The 25066-nt window shown below is 41.2% G+C and overlaps 1 protein-coding gene across 12 annotated transcripts in view; it reads left to right on the forward strand.

Moving 5' to 3' along the window:
* Positions 1-736: 736 nt before the first annotated feature.
* The window catches only part of TRRAP (transformation/transcription domain associated protein), a 169003-nt gene continuing 144673 nt past the window's right edge, over positions 737-25066 (forward strand). For 8 of the 12 annotated variants that reach the window (XM_030578969.1, XM_030578975.1, XM_030578974.1 and 5 more), the window contains exons 1-13: positions 737-1510; positions 2552-2648; positions 3477-3637; positions 4001-4050; positions 6271-6381; positions 7032-7136; positions 7971-8054; positions 9169-9225; positions 15859-15984; positions 19001-19078; positions 19312-19400; positions 21023-21119; positions 21528-21666. In XM_030578969.1, coding sequence (XP_030434829.1) covers positions 3538-3637; positions 4001-4050; positions 6271-6381; positions 7032-7136; positions 7971-8054; positions 9169-9225; positions 15859-15984; positions 19001-19078; positions 19312-19400; positions 21023-21119; positions 21528-21666 — 1036 coding nt within the window. In that variant the 5' untranslated portion in view covers positions 737-1510; positions 2552-2648; positions 3477-3537. Of the gene's footprint in view, positions 1511-1934; positions 2019-2534; positions 2649-3476; positions 3638-4000; positions 4051-6270; positions 6382-7031; positions 7137-7970; positions 8055-9168; positions 9226-15858; positions 15985-19000; positions 19079-19311; positions 19401-21022; positions 21120-21527; positions 21667-25066 lie in introns of those variants that run through there. The other 4 variants (XM_030578970.1, XM_030578973.1, XM_030578971.1 and 1 more) reach the window with 4 other exon arrangements.

The raw sequence follows: 25066 nt of genomic DNA on the forward strand, positions 1-25066 counted from the left end.
TTTTTTTGTTTTGTTTTTTATTTTCTCTGTACATTGTTTGCCCAGCAAATCCTGGCTACCTAACCAATGCAGAAAAGTTCTTATTAGGTTTTGTTACAGATATATTAGTCACCTGTATAAACCAATGGATTAGAAAAATGAGGCAGAGAAAATCCCCGTCTGGGGTGTTAATGAAAAACTCCTAGAGCTGCAAGAACCTTGAAAATAGGTTTCTGGTAATAGAATAAATGTATTCTGGTATGTTTGGCGATGTGCATATTGCAGATTTTTGTATAAAACACTGTATAAAACTCTACAATAGACTGACCTTTGCAGGGCTTAATATCCCATTAGAAAACAGGTGAAGTACTCTGCCCATCCCCCTATACCATATTCCTGATGGCAGAGAAAAAAATGCCACCTTAAAAAATCTTCCCAAAACAGATGAGTGATGAATTTTTGTGTGTCCTACAGCTAATAATACAATACAAAGCAATAATATTTTAGGTCCCAATCCTGCAAGCCCATAACTCTTTGCATGTAAGTAGACTCACTGAATGGACTGGGACTACTCCCATGCATAGTTACAAACACATAAGTATTTGCAGGATAGGACCTTATTTTGTATTAGCTCTTTCATACAAACTGGATGACACTAGGGTTTTGGAGAATCATGTCAGCCTGGGTAAGATGAGTTACTTTTAATACAAATATTTTATTGTAAAATAGTTCAAAGCATAGAATGAGAGAGATGAGCTCAGTACAAAATATGATATCCCACTTATTATTAATTGATTGCCTCTTGCAGTACAGCTTGTTAACTTGGATGACACTTCTATAGTTTGTCATGCAAATAAATTTTCTGAATGTGCCCACTGTCTGGGGAATCTTCTCCCGCAACCCATCTTCCAACATTTATACTCTATTCCCTTCTATTTTTTATTCTATATCTTGCTCATCACCATAGTCATCAAGAGCCATTGAATCAGTATAGCTGACTTATCAAAAGAAACCATTGAGCAGAAACAAGTTTTGCCTCCTTAGCTAGGGTAGTTGCTGAATTTTCTGCTTTCATTCAAATCCTGTTATTTGGTCCAGTCCAGTTCTATGGAAGCTGTGGATCTCCAAGCACTTCACACAAGGTGTGGAGTGGGATAAAAATTATTATACACATTATATAGACCAACAGGGTTTCACAGTAGTTGAGTTTCTGCACGCCCTGTGTTCATGCTTAATTCAGCAGCGGGGCTGTCAGCTTATCTTCCATCTCCTTTCTGCTCATGGTTTTAGTGGGGAAAACTTCTTGGTTCCGATCCTTGGAAGCATCTTTCTTCTACATCTAGGTATTCAGAGCAGGGGAGAACAAAGCGCCTTTCGGTTTTAACTTCGCCTCTGTCACATGGTCTTGAGTGCCTGTGTTTTCTGGCTGTCGCTTTAACAGCAGGGCGGATCCTGTGCGGGAGGGGCGGCTCTGCCCAGGGGTCATGGTGGGCCTGCTGCTGGGAACCGACAAGCTACGCAGCTTCCGAGGGTAAATACCGGGGCACTGGCCTGAGCTGGGGGTGCTGCTGATGCGCTAACACGCAGCCTGCCCGGCACCGCGCCTGCAAGGGGTGCGATCGGCTGCGCCGCACCGCGCCACCCCGCGCTTGTGGCCGGGCTGGTTCTCGCCTGTCGCGCGGGGGTTGGGAGGCCGGTGTAGCGGCTCTTGGTGCCTGGCCGGGGGCATTGACGCTGCGGGGGTGGGGAGCCCCGGGCCCCCAGTGTCTGCCTGACTCGGGCGCTCGCTGTTTCGGGTGGGGAGGGGTCGGGGCGGCCGGACACGGGGCCGGGTGGGGGGGGGGTGTTGGAGAGATGCGGAGCAGCGATGCGCAGGAGGAGGCGGGGAGCGAAGCCGTTTGCAGGCGGCGGCGGCGGCCGGAACTGAACTTCGGCAGCTTCCGTCGTGCGCTGGGTGCCCATGCGCCGCGCCCGGCTGCGGGCTCAGGCTGGAGGCGACAAAGGAGGGACTCGCGCGAGCGGGGGGCCGGGGCGGGCAGGTAAAGCCAGGGGCGGGCCGCGGCGGCAGCCCGGGGCACAGACCGGGCGCGGGGCAGGTATTGCCCGGCCGGGGGCGTGGTGCCGGGACAGAGCCTGGGGCCGAGCTGTCACGTCGCACAGAGTCCCTGCGGTGGGGGCGGGGGTGGGGAAGCCCGGCCAGGCCCTGGAATGTGTGAGGGGGAAGGGATCTGGCGCTTGGGGGAGGGGGAGACGAGACCCTGCTCTCATGGTGGGGGGCAGGGATCTGGCGGGAGGAGAGTAGCTCCCTTGCTGGGGGGCAGCCATCTGTCAGTGGGGGGGTTGGAGGCCCTCCCGGGGTGAAGGGCAGGGATGGGATGAGTGGGCAGTTCTAGCTCTGGTGGGGCTGAGGGTGGAGGGAGGGTCAGGAGCTCTGGTCTGAAGGGTTGGAGAGACGTCACAGATGTCAAGGGCTTTGACCTAAGAGGAAATGGGGGCTAGTAGGAGGAGCTGGATGCAATATCGCTTTTGTGCATGTTTTTTAAAATCCGTAACAGGATTCACACAATTACAGGGTCAGAACTTTGGCTGGAATGGGGTCAGCATAGATGGAGTCCACTCAAAGACAAAGTGCCCCCCTCAGTCAGGAGAGAGCCACCAAGACAGAGAAGGTAAGGGTAGAGAGGAGCTGAGACTTCTAGGTTGTATTTTCAGTGCTGTCATGAGCTGCCTTCCCGTTTGGGCAAATCACAGAACCTCTCTGTTCCCCAGGGTAGACCAATTGTCTCAAAACATTACAGGAGTTTTGTGACATTTAATCAGTATTTGCAAAGAGATTAAGATGAAAGGCTATGTAAAAGTGCAGTGTGTTTTTATTGAAACATAGATTGATCTGAAAGCTAAACCAAATTAAGATGTCAGATGTGACAGAAAGTAAGCATGGATTGTGAAATGAGGTCAGCAGTAAAACTGTGACAGACAATGAAAACTAAAGCCAACTGAAACTCTACTGCTTTCAAGTTTTATTACATATTGGAAACTCAGAACTTATTTGTGGAAAAGCTTGTTTCAGGTACCCTGAAGCTTTGTTGAGAGGCACTTAAAAGGACATTATCAACTTGAAATCCAGTCAAGTTAAAGAATGCTGCTAAAAGAAGTTTATGTTGTGCTCCCACCTCTGAGTTCCCTTGCCAGTTTTTGAGTCTTTTCTGATGTATTTTCCTAATCTTTTAAAATTATTCTTTCCCCGTTGCCATTTGATAGACCCACAAAAACAAGAGAGAAAACTGACTATATGCAATTCTGTAAAAGATTCAATAACAATTTTTTCTCTCTTTTTTTTTTTTTTTTTCAGTTAAATGTTATGAGTTGCAATTGTAGGCTTAATATGATTTTTAAATTGATGATGCCCCTTTAAAATAATGTCATAGGATTAAATCTAGATGATGGTGGTATCCACTAGTAAGTCGTCCTACTTACAGTGTTTTTTTGTTTTGTAGGTGGGCTGATTTTTTTTTCTTTCCAGTTTTTTAATAAACTCTAATCTGGTCCAAAAAAAAAATGGCCTTTGTTTCGACACAAGGGCCCACTGTGGTTGACCAAACCACTTTGATGAAGAAATACCTCCAGTTTGTGGCTGCTCTAACAGATGTTAATACACGTAAGTTTATTGTCTATTTAGTAAGGAAATGTAATTCTTCATTACTCATTTGCTTCAAGGAGTTCTGTAATATTGTCTATTGAGTTGGTTGGTAAACATGCATGGGGTTTGCTTTGCATTTCCTTTGATCCTTGATGTTTGAAGAAGCAAAATGATGAGCACTATTTACTTGAGCCTTAGAGAGAAGTGTGTGAGTATGAAGTGTGAGTATGAAATTGTGTGATTGTGAGAAATGTGTCCCTTTCAACTGGGCAGTGATGGCTAAACTGATAAGATCTGATTGCTTCTTTCACCTGTGAATGTTTGATGGTATTTGTCACACATTTAATTATTAACTTGAATTTGCAATTTTTTGTTTTTCAGCTGATGAAACAAAATTGAAAATGATGCAAGAAGTCAGTGAGAATTTTGAGGTAATTACTGAATAAACTTACTTCTTGAATGATTTAAATGCAATATTTCTTGTTCTTGCTGTGTATACAATCTGGATTTCTGCTCTTGTTTGTTAAATTCAAACATATGCTAATTATTAAGTAAACAGCCATTACTCATTGGTTCTGTGTTTAAGTAAGAAAAGCCTTATTTCATTTTTAGAATGCATTACATGTCCACTTCAAGCTTATTAGCAGAGTTATTGAAGAACTATAGGTTGTGTCCTGCCAGGATTTCTTTCTCTCAAATAATTGTTTTAACAGAAAATCTTTGTTCAGTAAGTAAGTTTTGCATAAAGAAACTAATGAAAATGTATTTGAATTTTACCTCAGCAGTGTTTACTGCATAACCTGATAAATTTGTGTGTGGAATTGTTTCTGTAACTGAGTTCAGGTGTACATTTAGCTCTCTTGAAGTAGCAGGCTTCGTGGTGTGTGGGTTGTGTGGTTTTTTTTTTTTTTTTTTTTTTTTTTTTTGGGTATTGAGATATGCAGCAGTTTTAGAGGTGAAGGTGAGCTATCAAGTGGGGATTCCTTCCTTGAGGACTGGAGCTAGAGGTGACAACACTGACCCTTTTCAATTCTTGGGAGGGGCTGGGGGAGAGGGGAAGAGGGGCATCAGCTGAGCTGGAGAAAATAGTTTATACATACTGTGTTCATCTGGGATGCATAAGAGGTACCATGTAGAAATATTAGATGCTAGGTTTGCATTTCTTGCTCAAGAAATGACACCATTGTATTATATTACACTAAAATCTGAATGGAATCCCCCGTTCTTATGTGTTGGCTTGTATTTAGAAGTACTGAATTCTAGGTACATTAGCCAAATATAATTTAATCTGGGACATTTGGACAAGAATGTCCACATAATTAAAAATGCCAAATGTTTAATGACCAGTGCTGAGGACCTCTGTTCTATATCTTGCCCAAAGGTACATCCTGCATCTCTGACATTGCTATTGAATGAATTGCTGTTCCACTTCCTCTTGCCCCTGGGTTATCCATGGAGACCTCTCATCCAAGTACAGATGTGACCTAACGCTGCATAACCTAGGGACATGCAACTCAAGCTAATATAGCTCCACCATAAAGAAGATAGTATTAAATACAAAAAAGCCAGATATTGAAAGCATTTAGGCCAGGGGTCAGCAACCTTTCAGAAGTGGTGTGCCAAGTCTTCATTTAATCACTCTTATTTACAAAATCTGAAAAGCTCTGTTAAACTATAGGTCTGATAAAATACTTTATTAAAGATCTCCATATTCTGTTTAATTATCATACTCAGCTTATGGTCTAGAACAGGGGAAGGCAACCTTTCAGAAGTGGTGTGCTGAGTCTTCATTTACTCACTCTGATTTAAGGTTTCACGTACCAGTAATAAATTTTAGTTTACAAGGTGTCTTCCTATAATATATAACTAAATTATTGTTGCATGTAAAGTAAAGAAGGTTTTTAAAATGTTTTTAAGAAGCTTCATTTAAAATTAAATTAAAATGCAGAGCCCCCTGGACCAGTGGCCAGGACCTGGGCAGTGTGAGTGCCATTGAAAATCAATTCGTGTGCCACCTTTGGCATGTGTGCCATAGTTTGCCTACCCCTGATTTAGGGAATACTTCTTTACCTGAATGCATGTATTTGTTGCCTATGCAACTCTTTTGACATCTGTGGCAATCTTTCCTCTCAGCTCTTGCAAGTATGTGTCAGATGAATTTGGAGTGTCATTCTTCAAAAATTGCTGCAGGAAGGGAGAATGTTTGTTTGTTTTTCTCTTTTCCCTGTTCCAGAGCTTCCTGGCTGCTGCAAAGTTGGGAGAGAGCTAAGAGGTCTTGAGTATCTTCCCATCCTCTGTTTTTGTGCCTGTCTCTCCTGAGTTGCTCCAGTGTCTGCTTCTGCTGCCGCTCATATCTTTTGTGCAGTAGTAGGAAAAAATACCCCAGAAGGGGAAGACTCCTATGTTCAATTTTATTCATTTTAATGTCAGTTTTAATGTCCTTTCTGTCAGAAGGTGGTTGATCGCTAATACTTTAAAGATTTAGTTTAAAAAAAAACAAACAAACCCAAAAACCTTTTTCACTGGTTAACAGCATATAACTTATATTTTGATGACAGTCTGCGTAGCATGTGTATTACAAGTAACTTGGTTAAATCACACTTGAAATGAGAGTATTCAGAGAAGTATTTGTTTTTTCTTTTAATAACTAGAATGTAACATCATCCCCTCAGTATTCTACATTCCTGGAACACATCATCCCTCGATTTCTTACCTTTCTGCAGGATGGAGAGGTGCAGTTTCTGCAGGAGAAACCAGCACAGGTACTCTGTACAAAGCAGCAGTTATCTTTTTGTGCAGTTTTAATTCTCTAATTCAGAAATGTGAGAGATTAGAGAGAGTGCTCAGTGAGCAAATCTATTTTTGAATATAGGTTTTATATCTACACAAAGAGGCAGAATTGAAAAAGTCTGTATTGCTCTCAGTAAGATACTTGTTGAATAAACTTGGCCATTCTGTTTTGCAAATATGTTCTTTAATACCTCTCTATCACTTAAAGTAGTGTACATGTTACAGTTGGCTGTATTACTGAGATGATCACAACTAACTAAGTTTGCATTACAGAGTTAAAGGCAAAAGTTGAAGCATTACTGTCGAGTAGTTATCAGAATATTTTATCATTCTTTTAATTTAAATTGCAGTTTAAGAATGCAAATTAAATTTGCGCTGTGCTCTATAGCCAAATATTTGACCATTACAAGAAACTATTATGTATATTTATATAGGCATTTAATCTATTTGAAGAAAGGTGTTTTTTTTTTTTGTTTTAAAGTATATAGTTTGTCAGTGAATTAACACATTAAGGCAATATTGAATTTAACAGGAATTTTTTCTTTAGTGATTTAAGGATTATCCTTACAAAGTTTTGATTATTTAAGTTCTAATAGATGTCTTTGTTCGTTTTGTTTTCCAGCAATTGCGAAAGCTAGTTCTCGAAATAATTCATAGAATACCAACAAATGAACATCTTCGTCCCCATACCAAAAATGTTTTGTCCGTGATGTTTAGATTTCTAGAGGTATTTTTATTTATCTCACTTTGTTAAAATGATGCTTCAGATTTTGAGAGAGATTCCTCTCTCTCCTCCTCCCGAAAAATATTAGGGTAGAATTCTTACCACACTGATGCTTGGGGTTTAGAGTCACTTTAGAATGGGTTTGTTCCATTATTAATAATTGCACTGTTTGAGCTGCTGGGACAGGATGAGAGGGGCAGTTGATTAGTCTTCACTTCATGATGATGTTTTGATATATAACATCTCTGGGTTCTATTTTACCCTTATGTATACTCTTGAAAGGTTTGCTAGGATTTTACTGAGACACAGAATTGTTCTTGATAGCTTACTCTAGGTGAGATGTCATGAAAGAACATTTTTTCTAGACTAGTTTATTACATAAGTAAAGAGGAGGGGATCAGTGGCCCATTTTAAGTCCTTCCTTCAGATTTTTGCTTGCATCGAATCTAAATTATTGATAACTGAGGCCCAGTGTAACCTGCTCTATGTGAAAGGATCACTGTCCCTATGAGGAGCCCTACTGACTTTGGTTAATCAATGGGGCTTTGCAAAGGGGTCTGCCAAAGTAGAGCAGGTTGCAGGATTGAAGCCTAATCCTGCCAAAGATACAGGCTCAATATTTCCATTGACATTTTAATGGGATAACTGTACACACAGATTGCAAGACTGGGCTCTGATAAGTAACATGTCAAAAATGAGATGTTTTCCTTGTGGCAGTTTATATTAGGCAGAAACTTTTTCTAGGTTACTGAGATTAAATTAAAGCTATGTAAAATATATTTTTAATGAAGTTGTTTAAGAGTACAACAATGGACTAATTAAGCTCATCTTTTCCAGACAGAGAATGAAGAAAATGTACTTATTTGTTTGAGAATAATTATTGAACTACACAAACAGTTCCGGCCACCAATCACTCAAGAAGTGAGTTGTATTTTATTATGTGATGTAGAAGAGTTACTCTACATGCTCTCTGTCTGAATTGATCTATTTCTGGTATACTTAATTGATGAATATGCCAGAAATATTCATGCATTATACTCAGTATTTTATAGGAGTTAATATGTTGTGGGTATCCTGCATTTTAAAAATTCTCCTGATAGTTAATGCTGTAGACAAGGATTGTGCCTGGGTTTACACTCTAAGTGGTTTTACTCTGGAGCAGCGTCAGTTTTGCTCTCAATCCTTATGAGCCATCTGACTAGATTTATTGCAGTGGAGTAACAATCTGCTGTTCTAACCAAGTGTGCAACTGACTAGCTTTCAGGCAGTTTCACTCTGATGATAATATTTCTGCCAGATTCTATGCGCAAAAACTGTGGTACCAGCATGACCTTGGGGGGAAAAGTCGGACGGAGAATAAATACATAGAAGGAAGGTGGCAGCCCAAAACATCCCAAATGAAAGATAAAGATTGAAAGGCAGAACAACATGGATTGGGGGACCAGAATATTCTGGATGGGTGGGGGAAGGTGGAGGACCAAAATCTCAGGATATGAAGGTGGACCACCAAAAAGAGAGAATCCATGAGAGGAGAAAAAAATTGGGAGTATTTTGTTCTGAGAGAAGGGAATAAAACCAGAATAGGAGCAAGAAGAAAGTCAGCAATTGATGTAGGTTCTTATACTGTACTCATAACCCTAGTAACAGAGTGTCTTACAAGAAGTAGAAAACCAAAACTGTAGTATCTCTTCTTCCCCTATCCCACCATTGAGAGGATTTAATGGTTTTGGAATAATGATGGTGTATCTGTGTTTGAATTATTATTGTGAGGGTCTTTCTACTGCTATTCAAGTTTAATGTTGACAGTAAACTGGCTTAGTAGTCCAAAGAAACTCTCCAAAAGGATCTCCCCAATCCATTTTAAGTTTTTGAGGATTCATCCCCATACTTAAGTGAAATTAATCTGTTGACAATAAGTAATAAGATTCTTAGAGTACACTTCCCCCAGTATTGATGTAAGGATCCTAAAGTAATGAAATTGATTACCCCTTCTTCCCCCTCACCCTCCAGTAAGCTTAATATTTTTTCTACCTAGATTCATCATTTTTTGGACTTTGTGAAACAGATTTACAAGGAACTTCCAAAAGTAGTGGTAAGTCTTATTCTCTGTGATCACACTGTCTGTATCTGAAAGCGGTACTACTTATCTTATAATTAGCATAAATTAAAATGAGTCTTTTGAAGTTAGTGACATGTAACTAATGCTGTTTTAAAGAAAATAAAAAGGTAACTATATAACGTTTTTATATATTTAAAAAAGACAGGAAGTAGCAGACTTCTGTTCTTACATTCTGATAGACCTCCATTTTAGGACACAATCTAACTAGTGTTAGCAAGTAAAGTCACTATTAGTTTAGTCAAGGGTTCTTTTTTTTTTTTTTTTTTTTACTTGGAACCTAATTCTAGAAACACACACACACACACACACAGTACACCTCTACCCCGATATAACGCCACCCGATTTAACACGAATTTGGATATAAAGCGGTTAAGCAGTGCTCCGGGGGAGGGGGTGTACTCCGGTGGATCAAAGCAAGTTTGATATAACACAGTTTCACTTATAACGCAGTAAGAATTTTTTGGCTCCTGAGGACAGCGTTATAGCGGGGCAGAGGTGTATATTTTAAAAACAAACAAACAAACAAATCAGCTGCTATGCCTCAGACAACATCTAGTGTTTTGGAGGCATGCAATTGTAAGTGTGCCTGACTCAAAGATCTGATCTGAGCCTTTTCTTAATTGCTTAATAACTAGCATTGAACTTGTAGAGAGACTACTATTTCAATCAATAGTGATTAAAATGAGAGTATTAGTACTCTGTAGTTCAGTCTTATTTTCAAGATTTAGTGTGATGAACACTTCGCTAGTAATAGGAAGTATGAAACTTGTTTTTGCCATGTTCAGTCACACAGTATTTTGATATTTGCCATCATGAAATAGAAATTGGTTTTTGTTGTTTTCACTGTGTTGTAAGTCAGCCTTTACTCTAACATAGGAAGAGAGCAGTGTCCATGATGTGAGGTCTTAGACACTGCACCTCAGTCATGGGCTCTGCAGTTGCAGTATTGCTAGGCCTTAACCTCATTAGTGGCCCAGCGTTTTAGTAACATGGTTTTTTAATCTATAGAATTTCAGCTTCTTCAAGTCTATGTTCACAAAGATCCCCTGGTAGGTGTGAGTGTTTCGAGTGCATGAGACTGGAATCGTCTAGGCATCTGTTTCCTTTGGAGTTGTCCTGTACACTCTTATGCCACTTACAATGAGGGTATAAAAATGGAGCAGCCCCAACCATCACTCACTTTAGTCTTACTGTCCGAGGCACTGAGTTGATGCTTAATGTCTTTATTGCTCTGGGGGATAGGATTAGGGTTTTATAGTTTGTTTTCTCCTCTCAACTTTTTTTTCTTGTTTCATTTGAGCTGGTTGACTTTAACTCCTCTACCTCCTCCGAAAGACTCCTTGTTTTCTTTCCGAGTCTCAGGTCTGATGGCTGAAATCTGCCCTGCCTGCGAGACAGCTGTGCCTATAAATGATACACGTATAAAGTGCCTTTTTTTGTTTAGGGGAATCTCCTATCTCAGACTACTATATTATTTATAACTCTCTTCTTTTTGAACACACACAAGGCATGTGATGACCACTTGATGATGATTTTTGCTGCAAAAGATAAGATTTTTGATTCTGAGTTTCCTGCATGAGAGCAGTCTGCTCCTGCTTATGAACTTGTTTCAGCTTGTGCTTTGGCTACAAGAGATGCAACTTGGGGGGTTAAGAGGTCTTTTAATTCTGGGAGTCCCTGAAACTTTAAGCCTTCTGTTTGCTCTTAGGAAAAAAAGAAGTGATGTGAACAGGATTTCAGTCTTTTTGAAGAATCACAGAACCAATGTGACTTTGAAAAAGCAGAGCTCTCTGGATGCAGCTTTGCACCAATCTGCATCAGTGGTAGTGGCCAAGAGGAAGGGTAAAAGGCATTATGTGTCTGAGTTGCCTAAGGCTATTCCTTCAAACTCACATTGGGGTTTCACGGACTCATGGCACCATTCTTTTGATTCAGGGGTGCAGCTTCTGTCTTCATTGGTCAATACTGTTTCTTAAGTACAGTTGGCATAGATGTCCTGTATGTCAGGGCTTTGGAGCGGAGCTGGAGCGCGGAGCAGCAGGTTTTTGCGTGGAACGGAGCTAGAGCACAGCTCCAAAGCCCTGCTGTGTGCCACCACATCATTGCGTTGTGATAAGATGTGCCAAGGCAGCTGCATTGGAACCATTATCATCTGTACCACCTCCTCTTTCTGCCCAGGCTATTTTTACATCTTCTGCAGATCTAGCTATCTCCCTAGAACTAGAATCCCCGTTGCTGAATCTCTCTCTTTTTATCTGTGGTATCCAAAGCTCTGCTTGGATTTCAGAGTACCGAAGATGAACCTGCCTGCATTTATCCTCTATGGTAGCATTGTCTACCTTCAATACCAAGGAGTTCTGAGTTTCTGTGTTTCTACACTCAAGGATCTGCTCATTTTCATATGGTAGCAGATGTTGTTCTCCTAGGAGATTTTCTCATTTGCCTAGAGGGGTTTCTGAGAGAAACCTTAAAAGGAGTCATGGATCTCCTGCTTCTGTTGTGTTCCTTGGTTTCCCATCTCTTCGGCACCATATGCCTTTATCTTCTGGGATGCAGTGGCCTTAATGTTCTGTGTGGAGTCCTCAGCCATTCCCTGCTCTGTGCCGTATACAGCTGCATCAAGATCTAGAATAAAGTTGTTGTCTTCCCTAACCTCCCCCCAACAAACAAACCCACACCCCATCTCAGGAGGCTCAGTCATTGCTCTAAGAGCTCTTTCATGGTTCTAAACAGAAACTATATAGTGATGAGGAAGACCTCCTCAAGGAATATGAGGACCAACCTGGTCATATTGGCTGTATTGATTGAAGATGTGACAACATTTGCTATGTAAAAAATAAGACTATTTTAAGGCCATGAAAGATAAAGCTGTAAATATCTGTTTAAAAAGTTAACCGTTTAAATGATTAAAATTGTTTAATCGGTTAACCGAGTAAAGGGAGATAGACCCAGGGCTGGGGGTTGGCTGGCTGGCCTGGTGCTGGGGGTTAATGATTAAGGTTGGTTAACTGGTAATACTAATGCTTACCAGCTAACCATTTAGTATTTTACATTACTAGTTCAAGACCTCCTTCGAAGAATGGTGGACACTTTAGTGTTTCTGCTAGAGATCATTTAAGAGAGCTGTCCTAAATTATTTGACATTTTCCAGGGTTGATTAGCCAGGCCTATTAATAAAGGCATTCTCAAGATAGAAAGTGGGGACTGCCACAGTTCCTTGTTTGAAACAGCCACATCTAAGAGGGCCAACATAGATGTCCTGCTAGATAATCATCGAGATAAGGAGATGCATCACAGCAGATCACTAGGGATATTCATACAATTCTACAGTTGTTTTCCTGACAAGGCCTCAGGATCAATTGAGACATGTCCGATCTCACACCTCAGTTCACAAAATTTGTATGGGCGGTGCTGGACTTCACACTGGCAAGAGCATACATTCCTAAACACAGACTTTTCATGAGTCACCTCATTTCATACCTGCAATCTCATCTGAGAACCTCCATAAGATTCTACCTCCATTTACTGGGTCATATGGCAGCTTTACTTATGTGACTCCGTAAGTCCTCTGGTCTTTTCAGAGTTGGTTAAGAACAGTTTATCAGCCAGTCAAATACAACATGGACTTGCCTGTTGGCATGCCAGTGTCTCTGCTTTGGTGGACAGACCCTTAAAAATCTGCTGGGGAATTATGTTTCATCCACTGCCCCCTTAAAAAAAACCTCTTGTGATGGATGCATTCGAACGATGCTGGGGTGCACATGTGGACTTCCTCTGAATACAGGGCAAGTTATTGTGAGTAGAGTCTGTTACACAGAAATGTACTGGAGCTGAGGGCCATTCATCTGGCCTGGAAGGCATTTCTGCTTCTCTTTCTGGGCACTACCACTCAAAGCTGTTGCATTGTCCATCAAGATATGTGTTGAATGGAGAGTCCAGGGGGAGTGAGATCATGACACTTCTGTCAGGAAGTGATACACCTATGAGACTGGTGCATCCTACAAAAGATCATCCTAGTAGCTCTGTCTTTCAAGTACCCAGAATTATTTGGCAGATCATCTAAGCAGAAAGAGCTCCATCACAATTCATGTGCGAGTGGGAGCTGAAAGACTTTTAAATCAAGTAGTGCTAAACAGAGTTCCCTATTTGCTGGATCTGTTTGCTCCCAGTGTGAACACAAAGTCTCCAGTGTTTTCTTCCCAAAGAGGAGTGAGTTCAGGATCTATGGTAGATGTATTTCTGATTTGATAGGAGAAAAACCTGCTAAAATGTTTCTCTCTATTTCATTATTTCCCAAAGTCCTTAGAAAGATCTGTCAGGACAAAGCCAAGGTAGTAATGATAGTTCCAGCCTGGGTGCATCAGTTCTGGTATTCTGACATGATGCACCTATCAATTAGGCCACTTCTGCTGCTAAACCTCCCAGATGTCATTCTGCAGAACCAAGGCCTGGTGCTGCAAACCGACCTGGCTTCTCTACATGTGACTAGCTGACTAAGGTCTGTAGATAGTGGCTGTACAAGAGCTTTTGATCCAGAGCAATAAGGCCTCTGAGAAGCATGTTTCAAGCTAAAAAGTTGTTTCTTCTTGTGGTCTATTGAAACACATTCAGTCCTTGGGTTTTTCTATTGCAGCTCTTCTGGACTATTTGCCTTTGAAACACTTGGGACTGTAGATGAACTCTAATGAGTCATGTGACCGCTATATCAGCTTATCACTCATCTGTTGAGGGTCATTAAAAGGTGGCTTCAGATTTTTTATATAAAGCAATTTATACACTTAACTGTAGTTTTTTCCTAAATCTCCTGCACAGGCTAACCTCCGCACACTTATAACTCTGTAGTATAGACCAGGTCTGTCTGTCTAAGTTGCTTTTCATCAATCTAATTCTATCAGTGTCTACACTACAGCCTTGCTCCCACCGATGTAGGTGCCATACTACAGTGACATAACTCCCTTCACGAAAGGCTTATGTTGGTGTAGTTAGGGCAATGCAAACACTGCATTACATACATGGGCTGTTGGCTGTCTTGTCAATTTGATGGCAGGAGAGCTGGGTAACTGGACCTCACTCCTGGCTGGGAACCTTGGCTGTCTTGTCAATTTCTGGGCTCCTTGCTGGAGCCCTGAAACGGACAACACTGCCCAGCTCCTGGCAGGGAGTGGGCTGGGAGGAGATGCTGGGGCAGCTGGACCTTGCTCCCCAAGGGGGAGAAGCCCTGGGCAGATTTCCCACTGCTGTGGGCGTGGAATGGGGAGCAGACAGGGGAGGCAGCCAGCCAGGAGCCCGGGATCCTGTTGGCTCTCTTCCCCACCCTATTACTCCTAGATTCGTGCAAGTGTTCCTAGTGAGGATGTGCACCATCGACCCAAGGAGTGTAGTGTGGATATTCACTGCGGTGGCTATAAGTCGATCTAATATAGGTCAACTTAGTTGCTAGTGTAGACATACTCTTGGATAGTCTTAGGGCTATGTCCCTTTATCTTTCCAGAATAAAGCCATTTCTGAAATCATCCAGACTTCTTGTGGCTTTTGGTGATAAGTCTATAATGCTGGTTATTTTCTCTGAAAGACTCTTAAGTGGGTTACAGACTGTATTTAGATTTCTTATACATTAAACAAAACAACCTGTTCTCAAGGTAGAAATGCTCTACTAGTTCTCAGTCAACTTCTGTTTCTTGTTTCAGGGGAGAATATTTCTGAGATTTATAAGGTTGCTAAATGTATGCACAGAACTCCAATTAGCTATCATTGCTCCATTGTAGCAGCTTTGAGATCAGATGCCCAGTTTGGTAGGGCTCTCCTAGAGTCACTTTTAGATAGGACTCCTGTCACTAACCTCCTTGAAAGATAACTGCTACTTAATCACCTGCAGTGGGATCTGTAAGAACAAATGCATGAAGAAAGAGGTGATTACTTGCCTCACAGTAATTGGAGTCCTTGAAGATGGTTTTTGTCCACATGGATCTAATGATCTGCCCTCCTTCCCACTCATGTGGAGTTCTTACCTGCTTATTCTGTTTTAGTGAAAGAACTCCATTATTTATGTTCTTTGGGGAATGCAAAGGTGTATCCAGCAAATGTTCAGTCCCAGTGGACACTGGTGGTTCAGAGTTTGTGGGCTCACAGCTACAATGGGATCCATATGCACAAAAGCACCCTGAAGAACTCCAGAAAGGAAAGTAAGCTCTTTTCTGAAGAATTTAGTAGTAGTAAAAAATATTTTACTCATGGATTGTATTTTCTAAATGGACAACCTACCCAATTCTCAATTACTGAGAGACAATCTCCACTTATTGTTATGTTTTGCTTTCCACAACCACATCTCTACAACTTTTCATGAGTGATGTACCCGAGTATTTGGAGTCTAATATCTAAACTGTATTGTTGAATCTACTCACCTAATTTTGAGTTATTGCTGATTATGTACTCTATGTATCATACGACTTCAAAAATAAACTTTGTATTTATGGATAATCTAAGCACTATACACAGATGTGTATACACTTTTCTCAACCTGTGTGTTATACAATTTTTTTAACATTAGCTTTAATAAAATTTAAATCTGTTTCTCTTCTTTAAAACTTCTGCTTTGTGTGTCTGTAGAATCGATACTTTGAGAATCCTCAGGTGATCCCAGAGAATACAGTTCCTTCCCCAGAAATGGTTGGTATGATTACAACAATTGTGGTGAAAGTAAATCCTGAACGAGATGACAGTGAAACAAGAACAGTGAGTATTTTGACTAGGTGACCTCAAATACTGAGTACTTGTAAAATTGGCCATATGTTAAAGATGAAAATCTTACAGAAAACAACTAAAAGGCATATCCATCCTTTCAAACTTATTAGCCATAGAGGTAGGAACAGAAGATATCCCTTTTACAATGGGCACACTGCATAATTTAGACTGCAGCCAACTCCCAATGAAGTTAACAGAAACTCCCATTGACTTGATGTGGAGTTGGATCAGACACTGAGTAAGTTGTGACCTCACATGTTGGAGGGGTGGGGGGGAAAAAAAAGCCTATTAACTCATATGGTCTCTGTGGTACGGTTTACCTGATCTGGCTTTGGGCTCTGCTGCTACCCTCAGTTTCCCTTTCCTCTCCAGTCAATCATACTTCACACTGTTAGTGTTTTCTCAAAAAAATTCTCCCCTTGTGGGAGTGTGATTTATTACCACAAAGTTCAAAACAGCCCACACCTTTCACCCAGCTCACCTAGTTGGCTCTTGCTCCTAGCAGACTTTTTTCCTGGGCCTTCTCTCTAGGAGTTCTGGAGAGTGTGACAGGGAGTGTGGGGGGTGGGGGTGGGGGAGGGAGAGAGTGGGTTTTTGGGGGTGAGAGCATGTCAGCATGCTGTCTTGTAAGTTCAAACAGCAGTAGGACCCTCCCTACCCCCGCTCCTCTCTCTCACACAGTATTCCGCAGTAATGGTTGCTTTGTCTCGGAGCAAATAAGCATGCCGGCTCTCGGAAACAGAGCTTTCAAAGGGCATAACTGCATTCCTGCAGTGATTCTAAAACAGTGACGAGTGGCCACTTGACTTAATTATGGGACGTTTCCAGAGGCTGATCAGAATGCAGTAATGCAGCACCTCGTTCACACTGATGCCTCGTGTGCATTGGCTGAAACGCCCAAGCGTTAATCTTCTCGCCGAGGTGGAGTAGCAGGAGTGCTCTTGCCCTGGAGTCAGAGCGCTCTATATGCCTTGCAAGTGTGGAATGGGTAGTGAGCTCATAGACTTAAGGTTAGAAGGGACCATTGTGGTCATCTAGTCTGATCTCCTGCACAATGCAGGCCACAGAATCTCACTCACCCACTCCTGTAACAAACCCCTAACCTACGTCTAAGTTATTGAAGTCTTCAAATCGTGGTTTAAAGACCTCAAGGTACAGAGAATCCTCCAGCAAGTGACCTGTGCCCCACGTTGCAGAGGAAGGTGAAAAACCTCTAGGGCCTCTGCCAATCTTCCCTGGAGGAAAATTCCTTCCCGACCCCAAATATGGTGATCAGTTAAACACAGATCATGTAGGCAAGTACCAGCCAGTACCCAGGAAAGAATTCTCTGTAGTAACTCAGATCCCACCCCATCTAACAGATCATTGGGCATATTTACCTGCTAATAATGAAAGATGAATTAATTGCCAGAATTAGGCTATCCCATCATACCATCCCCTCCATAAACTTATCAAGCTTAGTCTTGAAGCCAGATATGATTTTTGCCCCCACGACTCCCCTTAGAAGGCTGTTCCAGAATTCACTCCTCTAATGGTTAGAAACCTTCATCTAATTTCAAGTCTAAACTTCCTAGTGTCCAGTTTGTATCCATTTGTTCTTGTGTCCACATTGGTACTCAGCTTAAATATTCCTCTCCCTCCTTGATACTTATCCCTCTGATAGATTTATAAAGAGCAATCATATCTCCCTTCAGCTTTCTTTTGGTTAGGCTAAAGAAGTCAAGCTCTTTGAGTCTCCTTTCATAAGACAGGTTTTGCATTCCTCTGATCATCCTAGTAGCCCTTCTATGGACCTGTTCCAGTTTAAATTCATCCTTCTTAAACATGGGAGACCAGAACTGCACACACATTCCAGATGAGGTCTCACCAGTGCCTTGTATAATGGTACTAACACCTCCTTATCTCGACTGGAAATACCTCTCCTGATGCGTCCTAAAACCGCATTAGCTTTTTTAACGGCCATATCGCATTGGCGGTTCATAGTCATCCTGTGATCAACGAATACTCCAAGGTCCTTCTCCTCCTCTTACTTCCAACTGATGTGCCCCCAATTTAGAATCAAAATTCTTGTTATTAATCCCTAAATGCATGACCTTGCACTTTTCACTATTAAATTTCATCCTATTACTATTACTCCAGTTTACAAGGTCATCCAGATCTTCCTGTATGATATCCCAGTCCTTCACTGTGTTAACAATACTTCCCAGCTTTGTGTCATCTGCAGATTTTATTAGCACATTCCCATTTTTTGTGCCAAGGTCAGTAATAAAAAGAATAAATAAAATTTAATCAAAACCAATCCCTGAGGAACTCCACTAGTAAGCTCTTTCCAGCCTGCCAGTTCACCTTTCAGTATGACCCGTTGTAGTCTCCCCTTAACCAGTTCCTTATCCACCTTTCAATTTTCATATTGATCCCCATCTGTTCTAATTTAACTAATAATTCCCCATGTGGAACCGTATCAAATGCCTTACTGAAATCCGAGGTAAATTAGATCCACTGCGCTTTAACTCACAAGTGTAGCCAAGCCCTTAGTCCACATGCTCTCTGTCACATGGCTATTGTATTCATTCCCTCCACCATGGAGTTGGTGCAATTGAGCCCCAACCCCTTAAAGAGAGAGATCACAGGTGGCACCATCTCTAGTATCTGAGTCTATGTCTTGAATTACCTAAAAGTAGCAGGTATATTGAAAAATATTCTGTTTAAAAATGTGTATGACTCACTCTTCTTGCTGTTGGAGTTGTATTTATCAAAGCTGCATTTAAAATATAAATATAGTTACAGATCAAGAAATGTCTGCATAGAATTTTTATTTATCCAAAGAATAAAACTTCCATATAATATCATGCATTCTGAAATTAAAGTATTGTTTATCCTGAATGTTTAATTATTAAAAGGAATGATAAATAATTTACATGGTTTTTATGAAGGATTAGTTATCAGGTTTTTTTAGTACTTTTCTTTTGAAAAAGAATGAAAATTTAAAAATATTTTTACCTTTCAGCATTCTATAATTCCCAGAGGGTCTCTCTCCTTGAAAGTGTTGGCTGAGCTTCCCATTATTGTTGTTCTAATGTATCAGGTTAGTACAGTATCTTGCATATGAATATTTTATTATTACCTGTTTATTTAGTCTATGTATTGTGTCTAGGTCAATAGTTAAAACTGGTGTAAGATCTTGTGGCAAAATCCACCACCACGATGATGATGCATTCAGATTAGTTTTTTTCCTGATGTGCTCTGTAATAATTTGCTGAGCACAAATGTGAAATGTGGGTGTTGGATTTTGTTTTCAAGTTGTTTGTTTCTTTCTAGCTCTACAAACTGAACATTCATAATGTGGTGGCTGAATTTGTGCCCTTGATCATGAACACGATTATAATACAGGTATCATCGCAAGCCAGGTAAGACTATCAAACAATTTCAGTTGAATCTGGGTCATATTGGTAATAGATCTAAGTATGACTCATGCTCTGTAGGTCCCCCCGCCCCCCCATCCACTAAGCTAGAAATAACACAAGAACCAGGGGCAACTGAATGAAATAAATAAGCAGCAGGTTTAAAGCAAACATAAGAGAGTACATTTTTCACTCCATGCACAATCAACCTGTGGAACTCATTGCCAGAGGTTGCTGAGAAGGCCAAAAGTTTAACTGGGTTAAAAAAAGAATTGGAAAAGTTCTGAAGGATAGTCCAGCGGTGGCTATTGGCTAAAATGGTCAGGTATGTAATCCCTGTGCGCTCTGCTTTCCTAAGCCTGACTGCCATATGCTGGGACTGAATGATAGGGGATAGATCACTTGATAAATTGCCTGTTCTGTTAATTCCCTCTGAAGCATCTGGATGAGCCACTGTCAGAAGACAGGATACTGGGCTAGCTGGACCATTGGTCTGACCCAGTATGTTCGTTCTTATGTTCGTAGTTTACTAATAGCTAAATTTTGCCATTTAAAAATGATCCAAAATCTTAAGATAAATTTATCTTAAAACACATCTGTTTGCCTTTGGTTGCTTGCAACTACAATAAATCTCCGCTACTTTTGACTTAAAACTGTTCTATAATAAAATTATCCTGGCTCTCAGCAAATTAAGAGTCTTTGAACATTTCCATTCCAGGTCACTGGCCTGAATATATCCTAGTTCACTAGTGACCCAGACTGTCACTGGAACTGTCTCAGTTCGTTTTTAAGTGGCCATCTAACAGCATCGTAACAATTGCTATTGCAGTGGGCAGTGTTTGCCAGGCCCCATGTTTACTGGGATACACACTCATGGAATCTCCATCCTGCCACAAAACTAGTGTTCTTGCTCTTCTTGGACCTGTGAGAGCCTCCTGTCTAGGCAGACATTGATATTCTGCCTATTGGTTACTACTCTGTCTGCTTCAGAGAGACAGCGTGCCTGATAAGCAGCCAGTGGTTGTAGAAGGGGAAGCAGGAAGAGGCAGTCTATCCCGGTCTTCCCAATTCCTTGAAGTGAGCAATTGCTTGAAAGGCAGAAAGGTAGGGAGAGCGTTCTTGACCTGAGGGAAAGTGGAGGTGACCCCTGGAGGAGGAGGTACAGATTTGTGTATTCTCTGTCAGCATGCCATCTTGGAATTCTGTAGAAAGCCAGAAACTACATGGTGGTCTGAAATGCAGTAGAAAGCGCTCACATTCTGAGGGCTTTCAATATCATTTGCTCATTTTAATAAGTTAAAACCTTCAAATGCTTATCAAGCTATTACAGAATTTCCAGTGTGCCACAGCGTGTGTAGGACCCTGATTATTTAACACCTTTCTGCCTGAGAGGGTAAGCATCGAATTAGCAAGGAGCTGGAAATGTTAATGGTGGATCCTTCCCTACTAGATTTAGGCCACTTCTGAGCAAAGGAGGGAAGATTTGAGAGCCCAGGTTTACTCAACTTTGGGTAATTTGACTATACAGCAAACTGAAGCCCTTTCTGGCACTATTCATGACCTCTAAACTCATTTCAAAAAGAGAGGAAGAACAAAATAAGCATAACACTTGTTCAATTCAATTTCAGGCAACACAAACTTTACAATAAGGAGCTGTACGCTGACTTTATTGCTGCCCAGATTAAAACATTATCATTTTTGGCTTACATTATAAGAATATACCAGGTAGGTTTTGCTAAAGATTGTCGCTGTTATAAGTAATGTGAGTTCTGTTGCAGGGAAGCAGCAAGAGGAGGAGGATGAGTGGCACAGCATGCATCAGGGATTAGGGAGGGAGGAGACTTGTGTAGCAAATTTAGAGTTACAGGTTTGTTCTATTATTGAAAGGTTTATTTAAAAAAAAAAATCAGGTTCAAGTCTGCAGACAAACCTTCCAGCTAAAGAAAAGGTGTATAGAACAGTTGTCTACTGAACTTCATTTTTTTACAGGCAGAATTTTTAAGGGGGGAAAAAAAATTCTGAATTTCTGCCAGGTGGGATTACAGATAGCTACAAATACAGAAAACTGAAAACAAAACAATTGTTTAAAACAATCTGCATTGCAAATATAACTTGAGCATATTTACTTTACAGGATTTGGTGGCTAAGTATTCTCAGCAAATGGTAAAAGGAATGTTGCAGTTACTATCCAATTGTCCAGCGGAAACTGCACATCTCCGAAAGGAGCTTCTAATAGCTGCTAAGCACATTCTTACCACAGACTTGAGGAGCCGTATGTATTTTTTTTTTTAAAACATGGGTAGAAACTGTAAATGTCTCAGATCCACTCTGTTTGCTTGATGCTTTGTTTTTTATTATTATTATTGTACCACCATTGGTAGTGGTTATAAAATTGCTTAAATTGGGCTGTATTGGATTTTTGAGTTCTTTGGGTCAGGTTATTGGGGAAATTGTCAACCAAATTGTTGCTTAACATCTTTCTTTGCTCCCAGGCAAGGGGGCTTGTCATATGTCCTAGAGTGGGATGGAGAACTGAACAAGGCTCCCTGACAGCTCATTTGCTTTTTTTTTTTAAAAACCTGTGCAATTGCCATGGTGCTACTATGCACTGATACACACCTGGACCCTAATCCTACAACCATTGATGTGCATGATTGAAATAAAGCACATGAGTAATCCGTTGACATCAGTGGGAATAGTCACCTAAAAAGTGATTTTGCTTGGCTAATTCGGCTCAGTTTTTGTCTTCAGACAGAAGACCTCTTTCAGTCTGAACTAATGTAGGTTCTTCAGTAGATTTGTTCTTCATTCTTTTCATTTGGCAGGATTGTCAAGTTTTAGAGTAGCCTAGCTCTGTTTCAACTTTTTATTTTTCCATCTCTTCCCCCGCCTCGCCCCCTCCCCAAAACAGTCTGGGTGGGATGGGTGGAATAACTCACCTTGTGCGCTAACAAGGGTCCACTGCTTCAGGTGCCAGAGCTGGGCTAGGGAGGTACAGAGGAATTAGTACACAATGTTTTCTTTAGGTTTTCCAGGGTTTTGAGTGTAGTATTGTAGTCACACTTAAAACTGTTTTTATTTTGGATGCCACATGTTTGCAAGGGATTCCTTATGCTTAAAATGGGACCTAATGTGGGAATCAGTAATATATCTGAGTGGAAGAAATTTTCAAAGTGCAACCCCCATGCTGATTGACAGATCATATAGTACTTGCCATTATGATTCGTGCCCCCCCCCCCCTTTTTTTTTATTCTTGGAGCTTAATCTTCTGAGAGGCGGGCAGGGGAGAGAAAAGAGGTCCTTTTTCTCCACTGCTGCCACAGTAAATGCAATATTAATCAATTTAAAAGAAAAGGGCAAAACTTTGTGTGCATGCAAATCTCAGGCAAAGGTTTTAAAAACTGACTTCAGAATGTAAATTTTATTAATGCTGCTTAAAATTAAAACGCAAATTAAAGTTCATGCACATTTTAAAGGTTTATATCTCTGTTGATGCTGCATGTTTTGAACTGCAAGTGGCATTTTTCTTTCAAAAGATTAAAATGATATAAATTAGATTGAAAATTCAAAGTTCCTGGAATTTCATATCATTTTGTACTTGTTAAATCTTTGATATGTCATATTCATTAACTAGCCATTAGCAGAATCCCTTAGTGGTATGTTCTGCGTAATGTAATTTACCAAATTGGTTTTTATGCAAATTAAAAGAATTTAGAGTGGGTAGTGACACAACCAAAGATTTATGTTAAGAATGGGACTTCTATACTGGATATTTTAATTGTGGATGATCAAAATTTCTCTATTTGTGTTGGCTAATAAAACCTGTGGTTTCCTCTCTTTTTGTTCAGCTAAATGTCTCGACAAGTTGATCTCTTGAGCAAGAGGGCCCTCATCAAGCACAGTTCCTTCTCTATCCCCTTTCTTGACTCAGATCTTCAGTTTTCTCTGCTATTACACCGCAAGCAGTCTTGAACTCAATTCTTTTTCCCCCACATCTGTCTTCTGCCTCTGTGGTATTCCTTGTGTATACTAATTTCAGCTCCACATTTGAAATTCTTATTCATGGCTTCATCTCTTCTCACAATAGTAGGTAATTGATTGTAAAGACCTGATATGGTGGAAAAAACTCTAGATTTGCTAATAATGCTTTCTTCCTTTTCTGACCTCCTCCTAAATCTGAGTTCTCTAGCAACAGTGCTGATGCTTGCCTTTCCTCCTAGTCATCCTCTGTGCACTTGCAAGCACATCACCAAACAAACTCTACTGGCTCCCTGTTCATTTTGAGAATCCATGGAAAGTTGCCCTTCTTAGTTTTAAATATGTTTCCTGCATTCCAACCTAATGGAGATTGCATCTCTCTTTCTACTTCACTCTCTAGTCCCTCTTGTCTAGCAGTCGACTTCTGTGTCTCGTAGCATAATGTGGATGTTGTGCATGAGCAACTCTTCTCCACAATTCCCATCATCAGCAGTATCCAGATAGTACTCCTGGGGGAATTCTGTGAGTGTGCAGAATTTATGTCCCTCACAGATTTATTTGCTTTTCTGCGGAAAAGTGACTTTCTGACAGGGAAGCCATGGGTGGTCATGTGACCCTCCCCACCAATATATTTTGGGTGCCTGGGGCAGTCAGCAGAGAGGTAAATCACTGTGGGGCAGGAGGCGGGACTGGGGAAGACCCGGCTGGTGGCTTCTACCCTGTGCTTGGCTCAGCTGCTAGTCTCTGCTAGGGTGGGAGGATAGGACTACTTCCCTTGCATGGCATCCAGGGCTGAGTCAGACTCACCCCCAGATTTCTTCCCAGCTGCAAGAATCTCTGCAAACTTCCTCCCCCCCCCTTCCTGCACCCATCATCCTTCAGCTGCAGAGGGAGGGATCCCTGTACAACGAGCTGCTCCCCCATCTGCCCAAGCCCTGTGCATCCAAACCCCCTCATACCCAGTTTCCTCCACTAAGCCTCACCGTTCGCAGCACCCGGTCTTTGGCAGTCTTCCCTGGGCTGGTTCAGTTCTGCCTCCAGTGAGCTCTCCATGGTCCTGCTGCTCAGCCAGCCTGGCACTTGGTCCTCCCTCTTCAAGCTCCAGGCAGGAACTAAACTTCTCTGCTCTGCTACTTGTCTTCTATAGGGCCCTTTTGGCCCCAAATTGGCTGCTCCATCAGCTTCCTGATTGGCTGCTCCTCTGCAGCCACTCTAGGGTGCCTGGAGGACCTCTTTCTGCCTTTCTGGGGCAGGGTGATTTAGAGCCATGAGGCCTCCTGCAGGGGGCCTCCAGACCTAGTCCACCCTGCCACAAATAGGTTTTAGGAAAACTTAGTAAGAGCTTTTGGCCTTAATATAAGTTGATAACATCTCATATAGATTATGAAATTACTTTTTGGGGATTCACACCTCACACTTAACATTATTTTTTTGTTATGTAGAACTGGAATTTTTTTTTTATTATACCAATTTTTTGGCTTTGTGTACATGCCAAAGCACGGGCTGGCAACCTTTCAGAAGTGGTGTGCCAAGTTCACTGTAGTTTAAGGTTTTGCGTGCCAGTAATACATTTTAACATTTGTAGAAGGGGGGTGTGTGTGTGTGTGTGTGTGTGTGTGTGTGTGTGTGTGTATCTCTCTCTCTCTATATATATATATATTATATAAACTATTGTTGTATTTAAAGTAAATAAG

Source organism: Gopherus evgoodei, chromosome 10 (genome assembly GCF_007399415.2).
Source record: "Gopherus evgoodei ecotype Sinaloan lineage chromosome 10, rGopEvg1_v1.p, whole genome shotgun sequence".
NCBI lineage: Eukaryota > Metazoa > Chordata > Testudines > Testudinidae > Gopherus > Gopherus evgoodei.